Below are 9,734 nucleotides of genomic sequence, written 5' to 3'. Positions count from 1 at the left end.
CAAAGTCCTGGCCTCCGGTTTTGCTTTATTTCCCAGCTCAAATGAGCATCCATTTTGTGGCGTCCAATTCTGACGTCTATTTTGTGTCAGCCATTTTGCGTCGTCCATTTTACCTCCCGTGTGGTAAGCATCCAATTTAATCCAACAGAGCCACAAAATGGCGGGAGGAATTGAAAGCAACTAGCGGTACTTACGTATCCGTCTGTCCTGTGTTTTCCCCGAATTCTTAGTTAGCAGCGCCCCGGGTTCGGGATCAAGGGTAAAAGGGAAATTGAAGTTAAGAATTCATGGGAAGGGGGGGGGGGGGGTGGAGCGTCAGGGTAGGTGGCTTGGGGCGGGGGGGGGGGGGGGGGGGGGCTAGGTGGTCGCGGGCGGGGTCGGAGGTTATAAGGAGGAGATTTTGACGGTGTCGTGGGTGTAGGCGGTGGCCCGGGTGTTCCGCAGGATGCCGGGGATGGCGGGCGACGGGGGGAGGCTCTCGTCGGGGGTGTTGGCGGGCGGAGTGGGGATGCTGATGATGGCGGCGGTGAAATCTCGCTCTCCGCAGTTCAGCTTAAGGTCGTCCGCCCGGGCGTTCAGACTGGAACGACTGGGAGAGAGAGAGAGAGACAAATGGAAGCAGACACACACACATATGGTACGCGGTATGTTTACCTATCTATACTAGTTTATCTTTACATCTTTGGTGATGTATTTATGCATCTATAGCAGGTTATCTTTATGTCTTCAGCAGTACATTTACCTATCTGTAGTATATCTTTACGTCTTCAACGGTATGTTTATCTATCTAGAGTAGGTTATCTTTATGTCTTAGGCAGTGACTTTATCCGTCTATAGTAGGTTATCTCTACATCTTCAGCGGTACATTTACCTATCTGTAGTATATCTTTATGTCTTTGGCAGTATGTTTACCTATCTATACTAGTTTATCTTTACATCTTTGGTGATGTATTTATGCATCTATAGCAGGTTATCTTTAGGTCTTCAGCGGTATGTTTATCTGTCTGTTGTAGTTTATCTTTACGTCTTCGGCAGTGTGTTTATCCATCTATAGTAGGCTATCTTTATGTCTTCAGCAGTGTCTTCGGCAGTGTGTTTATCCGTCGGTAGGTTATCTTTATGCCTTCGGTGATGTGTTTATCTATACTTATTTATCTTTATGTCTTCAATAGTTTACCTATCTATACTAGTTTATCATTACGTCTTCGGGTAATGTGTTTATCCATCTACAGTTGGTTATCTTCACATCTTCTGCAGTATGTTGATCTAGATTATCTTTACATCTCATCTTGGGCAGTATTTTTATCTATCTATAGTACGTCTTCGGCAGTATTTCTATCTATAATAGGCAATCTTTATGTCTTCAGCAGTACATTTACCTATCTGTAGTATATCTTTACGTCTTCAACGGTATGTTTATCTATCTAGAGTAGGTTATCTTTATGTCTTAGGCAGTGACTTTATCCGTCTATAGTAGGTTATCTCTACATCTTCAGCGGTACATTTACCTATCTGTAGTATATCTTTACGTCTTCAACGGTATGTTTATCTATCTAGAGTAGGTTATCTTTATGTCTTAGGCAGTGTGTTTATCCGTCTATAGTAGGTTATCTTTACATCTTTGGTGATGTATTTATGCATCTATAGCAAGTTATCTTTAGGTCTTCAATGGTATGTTTATCTGTCTATTGTAGTTTATCTTTACGTCTTCGGCAGTGTGTTTATCCATCTATAGTAGGCTATCTTTATGTCTTTAGCAGTGTCTTCGGCAGTGTGTTTATCCATATATAGTAGTTTATCTTTATGCCTTCGGTGATGTGTTTATCTATACTTATTTATCTTTATGTCTTCAGCAGTGTTTACCCGTCGGTATCTTTATGTTTTCAATAGTATGTTTACCTATCTATACTAGTTTATCATTACGTCTTCGGGTAATGTGTTTATCCATCTACAGTTGGTTATCTTCACATCTTCTGCAGTATGTTGATCTAGATTATCTTTACATCTCATCTTGGGCAGTATGTTTATCTATCTGTAGTAGTTAATCTTTACAACTTCAGCAGTGTGTTAATTTACCTACAGTAGTTTATCTTTATGTCTTCTGCAGTATGTTTATCTATCTGTAGTACGTCTTCGGCAGTATTTTTATCTATAGCAGTTTATCTTTACGTTTTCGGCAGTGTGTTTATCTAGATAATAGTTTATCTTTACGTCTTCAGTGATATGTTTATCCTTCTGTAGTAGCTGTGTTCTTACGTCTGCGGCGGTATGTTGGTCGTCTTGACGTGCAGCGTGTCCAGCTCCTGGACACTCCCCCTGCTGACGGACACGGTGGAATTAGCCAATCGCATGGCCGCTCTCCTCTTGGCCCGGCGGGGGCAGCAGCCGGTGGAGTTGTTCTGCCCCCCCTGCTGGCTGGACAGGGAGGTGCTGCGGCTGGTCCTGAAGCCGACCGACTCCGTCATACACACCTCGCTGTAGGTCAGCTCGTCCGTAAACTCATGGTTCTACGAATGGAGGGAGAGGAGAGAGAGGGAATAACAGAGCAGAGGTGGAAAGAGTACTATAATGTCCTACTCAAGTAGAAGTGTAAGTAAAACTAAATGTGACTAAATCCTCTTTTATTGTAACTGCTATAAATTTCCTAAATTCACAGTTCACATTTTCTATGGTCTTTGTAGTCCATGCTGTGTTTTCTGCACAGATGTGTATTTGATTTGTGTTTTTTATATTTGGCTGCACAACAAATTTCCCATCTGGGACAATAAAGTTATTGAATTGAATTGAATACTGTTACTTTGCTGATATTTTACTTGCGTAGAAGTAAAAGTTCTGGTATAAAAATCTCCTTCAGTAAAAGTAAAAAGCGTCTGATTTAAAATGTCCTCAGAGTAAAAGTTCCTGAGTTCCTCTTTAGAACAGAGAACGTTGTTAGCTGTGATCTTTTCCATGTGATTCTAAAAGGAGAGGACAGGTTCAAACTCTTTTATTTGGAAAATTTAGAAACGACAAAATAATTACAAAATAAAGTAAAGCCAGATTCCTCTTCTCTTCTTTGCTGACTGAGCGTTCACTGTGGATGGTTCCTGACACCGATGGACAAACTTCGACTTTAAAAAGTACTCAAAAAAGTGCAAGTAAACAGAAAAGCCACTCAGTTACAGTAACTTGAGTAAATGTAATTTGTTACTTCGTCCCTTGACAGAGAGAAGTCAGGAAGGTCAGCCAGTGTGACAGTAAATAGCAGCAGCAGCACTCACAGTTGTCTTCTCCAGGCAGTGCAGTAGGTGGTGGTGTTGGTGTTCAAATGCCGATCTGTTCTTCAGACACAGAGCTGTGCTGCCACTGTCCCGGTCCTGGACACACACACACACACACACACACACACACAATGAGAAAGAAACATGCAAATTAGTTGTACACATTAACTAGATCTATTTTCTTTCATAAAGCTGCAGCAGTGTGCCGCCACAAAATAATTTCACATCAGAGGAAAGACAAACAGGATTCAGGATTTATTTTAAGTGTCAGCAATGTAGAAGTCCTTCATGTATTCATGCTGCTTCTCTCCTGTATTACTGTACAGTGGCGCACTGCAAAAAATGACAAATTTGGCAAGTAACTTTATCTTGTGTCTAAACTTATCGACCTTACATCAGGATGTTTTCGGTCTCTCTGCACTGGCAGATCAGATAGTCTTCAAACAAGTGATTTAATTCCTTGTTTCTTAATCATCTCTTGAAAGAAGTCATACTGACATGAATCAAGTGAAATTTATTGAAAATGGCAAAATAGTTTTTCGAGTGCAGTGAGATTATCTAACTGAAAACATCCTGAAGTCAGGCGGATGAGTCCGGATGAAAGTTCAAATTAAAAGCCAAGCTTGCCATTCACTGCAGTGCAGGAGTTCTTGTTCATGTTTTATCCTGCATCTGTCTCGCAAGAAATGAAAAGCGTGTTCACTTTATCTGCACTTCCCAGCCTTACTTCAGGATATTTGTAGTCAAATGAACTCACTGCACTGGCAGATCAACGTAACTTTTTTCAGGAGAATGTAATTTCTTTCGAGACATTTGCTCATCCTGAAAAAAACGCCGATAAATCAAACACTCGTCAAACTGTAGAAGTTCTTGTTCACGTATTTCTGCTGCATCTGTCCTGCATCAGTACCAATCTGTAATTTGCAGAGGAGACTCGAGTCACATGACTTGGACTCGAGTCACATGACTTGGACTCGAGTCACATGACTTGGACTCGAGTCACATGACTTGGACTCGAGTCACAAATTTAATTGCTTGAGACTTCACTTGATGCATGAAGAGAAGACTTGAGACTTGACTCCTCTCCATTCCTTTCTCTCTCTCCACCTCTCTCTCCTTCTCTCCCTCTTTACTCTGTCTCAATCTAATCTCCCTCTACCCTTCTCTCTTCCTCCTTCTCCTCTCTCTTCTTCTTCTTCTATCCTCATTTCTGTTTCTCTCCATCTCCCCCATCCCTTTCTACTCCTCTTCTCTTACTATTTCTCCTCTCCTATTTGCTCCTCTGCATCCATTTGTCTCTTCTTTCCTTTTTCTTTCCCTTTACCCCCTTTCTGTCTGAATCTAATCCCCCTCGCCTCTCTCTCCCTCTCTCTTTCTCTCTCTCTCTCTGTTCCCACCATTTCTCTCTCTCTTTTTACTCCTCTTCCTCCTCTCCATCCCTCTCTCTCTGATATCATGTTTCAGATTAGATGCTTTCAGTAGAAGCAGCTCCTCCATCTCTCCATCAGGCTTCCTCCTCCTCCTCTTCTTCTACTCTCATCCTTTCCTTCCCTCCTTTCCTGTCTCCTTATAGTTATTCTCTCGTTATTCATCTCCTCTCCTTCTTGAGCCTCATCATTGCCTTTCCTCTTCTTTCTCCTCCTTCTCCATTTCCTCTCCTCCCTTTTGTCCTCTTTACCTTCTCCTCCTCTTCATCTTCCTCCCACTCATCCTTTCCTTCCCTTCTTCTCCTCCTATCTTTCTTTGCCTCTTCACATCTCCACGTTTCCTCCTGTTTCTCCTCCTCCTCTCTCTCTCAATTTCTCTTCGCCAGTCCTCTTTCTTACCTCCCTCTTCTCCATTCTTCCCTCCTTCCTCTCTCCTTCTTCCTCCTCCTCCTCCTACCATCTTCTCCTCCTCCTTCCCTTCACCTCCTCACATCTTCCTTCGCCTCCTCACGTCTCCACAGTCTCTCCTCCTCCTCTTAATCCCCTCTTTCTCCACGCCTCCCTGCTACTCCTCTTCATCCCTCCCTCCTTCCTCTTTCACTCATCCTCCTCCTCATCCTCTAATCCTTCACTTCCGTATCCTCTGCTGTCCGATGTCACGTCTCCGCTTCTCTTCTTACTCTCTCTTTTACTGTTTCCTCCTCTTCACCTCCTCCAGCCCTCCCTCCACCAATCATCTCCTCCTCCACTTTCTCCTCCATCATCCTCTGCCACATCTCTATTTCTCTCCATTTCCTCACTCCTCTTCCTCCTCCTCCACTTCTTCATCCTCATTATTCATTCCTTAAATCCATCCAACATTCATCCTTCTCTCCTGTTCAGCACTGAAGAGGGATTAAGACAGAACAATATCTCTGTGTGTGTGCGTGTGTGTGTGTGTGTGTGCGTGTGTGTGTGTGTGTGTGTGTGTGTGTGTGTGTGTGCCATCCACCTGAAGCTTAAACCCATTTACAGATAAAAAATTCAAACCCAGCGGACGTTTCATCCTTTGACTGAAAAAACCCACAGAATTGTCTCTCAGCTGAAAGATGAAATGAAAAAAAAAATGTTTCAGATGTTAAGTGATGTACAGATGTAAACAACGACGCATTTACATGCATGTTAATATTCCCGTTTATATTCAAATATTATGTTAATGAGCTGACGCATGTAAACGCCACATCCTGGTTACAGTAACCGGGATAAGCTCATATCCCCAATATGAAAAAGCGGAATACGCTAGCTGGAATATAACGATATGAACCGGTATATTCTATATGTAAAAACCAGATCCTGTTTATTGTTGGTTTGCCGAACAGTCAACACAATCGCCGTTTCCATGGAGACACAAGCATCAAAATAATGCGGCACTAATGAACGCAGTGGGAAAACAACAGAACATTAGAGTGTCTCCATGTTTTGTTTTATTTCATTATTAAGGAGGACTACTACCATAATGCAAGATAGATGCAGGATAAATACATTAAATGATAAGTTCAGTGATTTTATATAATTCCTCTCTTCCTCCTGTAGTTGTTGGACCCACAGACAGTACTGTCTGTGGGTCCAACAACTACAGACAATACTGTATGTGGGTCCAACAACTACAGACAATACTGTATGTGGGTCCAACAACTACAGACAATACTGTCTGTGGGTCCAAGAGCTACAGGAGGAAGAGAGGAATTATATAGAGGAATTAAATCAAAAACCTTATTCTTTAAGGATTTCTATAGTATCTGCTAGTGTATCTAACTGTAAAACATACTTCAAAAAGACGAGACAGGCCCCAAAAAAATTCACCGAAACATAATCTGAGTATAACTTTGGGATGGAAGCGTCTCTAAATCATCTGGACTCCACTCTTCCTGTAAATGTGAAGTTTCGATGACTCAACCTGCAGATAAAACACTCTCACCACCAATCTCCATCTCAATAAACACAGTTATTAGCCATCCCAGAATACCAACAGCTGGGGACATTATCACGGTTGCCATGGCAACTAAGTATAGGCTTCAGAGGAGAACCGGGCGGGGGGGGGGGGGGGCGGGGGGTCACTGAGACCAAGAGTTCCCAACCTAAGAGTGTCGAGTCGCACATAGAGGAAAATATCAATCTATCAGATAATGTGATGTTACTGAGGTTTCCCAGAAACAAACGAGCATTAAATCGTCTTTGTCCCACTGACTTCCAATGGAGCAGTAAAACATTTTTAACACTTTCAAACCATTGACTTCTAATGGAACATTAAATGACCTGTAATGGAATATTTGGAATGATTTAATGTAAATTGTAAATTGTAATATTAAATCATTGACTTCTAATTGAGTATCTCACTATTGACTTCTGATGAAGCAGTAAACCTTTGACTTCTAATAGAGCAGTAAACTATTGAATTGAAATGGAGCAGTAAACCTTTGACTTATAGTGAAACAGTAAACCATTGACTTCTAATGGAGCAATAAATCACCAACTTACTGTAGAGCATCACACTGTTGACCTTTAGTGGAGCGGTAAACCACTGACTTCTAATGGAATAGTAAACCATTGACTTGAAATGGACCAATAAACCATTGCCTTAATGTGGGACATCAAACTGTTGACTTTTGGAACAGTACCATTCAATTATTGTGGAGCATTACACCATTGACTTCAAATGGAGCATTATCCCACTGATGTGTAATGGAGCATCCAACCATTGAATTCTAATGGAGCAGTGAACCACTGACATATAGAGGAGTGTTGACTTCTGATGCAGAATGAACACACTGATGTGTAATGGCACGTCAAAGTCAATGGTTTGCATTGACTTTTAATGGACCATTAAACCACTGACTTCTAATGGAGCGGTAAACCATTGATCTCTAATAAATCATTAAATCGTTAAAATCATAAAGGATCAAACTGATTTGTAATCATTCCTGTCTCTCATGCTGATGTTTTCTGTATTCTCTTCAGCTGTGATGCTTTTAAAGAGGATCTGTCTCTTCCACACTGTCTCTCTCTCTCTCTCTCTTTTCCTCTCTCTCTCTCTCTCCCTCTCTCTCTCTCTCTCTCTCTCTCTCATCAGTAAGTGTAATAAAACTCAACCTGAGAGCCTTCTGTCTGTAATGGAGCTGAACTGGTTCCAGTGTTGCGTTGCCAAGTTGCTGTTGGGAAAAGCAGCTGATGGACTTCTGATTGGTTCAGCTCCAAACCGCTGAGCCAGCAGATCCTCATCTCTCTCTCCATCCCTCTGTCTGTCTGTCTGTCTGTCTGTCTGTCTGACTGTCTGTCTGTCTGTCTCCCCTAACCTGTCAGTCTGTCTTCCTGTCTCTCTCTCTCTCTCTCTCTCTCTCTCTCTCTCTCTCTCTCTCTACCTATCTATGTCTCTCTATCTATCTGTCTGTCTGTCTGTCTGTCTTTCTGTCTGTCTGTTTCTCTGTCTCTCTCTGTCAGTCTGTCTTCCTGTCTCTCTCTCTCTCTCTCTCTCTCTCTCTCTACCTATCTATGTCTCTCTATCTGAACTCTCTCTGTTTCCCAATTGTCCCTACTCTCTCTCTTTCTCTCTCTCTCTTTACCTCTCTCTCCCAATCCATCTCTTTCCATCTCAATCCATTTCTCTGTCCCTCTCTCTCCCTCTCTCTCTCTTTCTCCATCCGTCCATTTTTTTCTACCACTCTCTCTCTGTCTCTCTCTCTCTCTCTCTCTCTCTCTCTCTCTCTCTACCTATCTATGTCTCTCTATCTGAACGTCTCTGTTTCTTTCCCAATTGTCCCTATTCTCTCTCTTTCTCTCTCTCTCTTTACCTCTCTCTCCCAATCCATCTCTCTCTCTCTCTTTACCTCTCTCTCCCAATCCATCTCTTTCCATCTCAATCCATTTCTCTCTCCCTTTCTCTCTCTTTCTCCATCTGTCCATTTTTTTTCTACCACTCTGTCTCTCTCTCTCTCCATCACTGTCCATGTTAACTGGAGTGTAATCCACCCTTCCTCCTTTTATAGTGAGAAAGTATTGACTGTGTGTGTAAAGAGTGTGTGTAGAGTGTGTGTAGAGTGTGTGTAGAGAGTGTGTGTAGAGTGTGTGTGTGTGTGTGTGTGTGTGTCTCACCCCCAGCCCTCCGTCTTCTTTGTACTGGAGGAAGGCGTTGGTTGTGCCTTTCTTTGCCATGCGGATCCGAGCCAAACGGACTTTCTGTTGGACACACAGAGGAAACAGCAGCGTCAGCACATCACACACACACACACACACACACACACACACACACACACACACACACACGCACACACACACACAGGCAGTGTATATGATTAAGGTTACAGTGAAGTCCAGCTGACGGTTCGTCTGCTGTCGGTTTCTTTTAAAGCTGCTGCTTTTAGACCTTTAATGTTTCTCAAAATGAAGACTACATTTCCCATAAACCCCTGCTGCCTCCTGTCCACAGCAGAAGTTGCTGCTTGATTAGAATGAATAAATGTCCTGTGGTACTTTGATTCTGTTTGTTGCCTGAATCTAACCATCACACCACCAAACCAGAATTTAACTTCAGAGGAGAAAATGATCAAAACGTAATTTTTTGATTTAATAGTTGATAGATTAAACTAATTTATTGACCCCTATTATATAATATACCATTTTAAAGTTCTGAATACCAAGATCAATAATCCATTAGAAACACAAAAAACTAAACTTTCTTCCACAATTCCCTTTTTTCCCATGTTAGATCACATATGCATATTACAGTAAATTAAATTTACTGTAAAAAAAAAAATGGAAAACATTATTTATGATTGTGCACATTTACAAATGAAAAAATAATACACGTCAGAAAATGTATGCATGCAAATGTAGCATAAATACATTCAAATATGTACATGACATGTATATATTTCTGTATATACTGTGTTTCAAAAGTAGATTTTTATATAGCCTACATTATCAATACTCACTGTATTATAAAATATTTTTCCTGTTCTATTACTTTCCTGTACTTATGAATGTTGAAATATTTTGTTAAAATGACAAAAAT

The 9,734-nt window shown here is 41.5% G+C and overlaps 1 protein-coding gene across 1 annotated transcript in view; it reads right to left on the bottom strand.

Moving 5' to 3' along the window:
* Nucleotides 1-384: 384 nt before the first annotated feature.
* kcnd1 (potassium voltage-gated channel, Shal-related subfamily, member 1) overlaps nucleotides 385-9,734 on the bottom strand; it is a 68,847-nt gene continuing 59,497 nt past the window's right edge. Inside the window, exons 5-8 of the mRNA XM_078288178.1 lie at nucleotides 8,816-8,899; nucleotides 3,261-3,356; nucleotides 2,257-2,507; nucleotides 385-589 (exon numbers count right to left, since the gene is read on the bottom strand). Of these exons, the coding sequence (XP_078144304.1) occupies nucleotides 385-589; nucleotides 2,257-2,507; nucleotides 3,261-3,356; nucleotides 8,816-8,899 (636 nt within the window). The remainder of the gene's footprint in view (nucleotides 590-2,256; nucleotides 2,508-3,260; nucleotides 3,357-8,815; nucleotides 8,900-9,734) is intronic.

Source organism: Centroberyx gerrardi, chromosome 14, assembly GCF_048128805.1.
Source record: "Centroberyx gerrardi isolate f3 chromosome 14, fCenGer3.hap1.cur.20231027, whole genome shotgun sequence".
Taxonomy (NCBI): domain Eukaryota; kingdom Metazoa; phylum Chordata; class Actinopteri; order Beryciformes; family Berycidae; genus Centroberyx; species Centroberyx gerrardi.
Note: the sequence above shows the minus strand (reverse complement) of the source record. Positions and strands in the feature narration are given on the sequence as shown.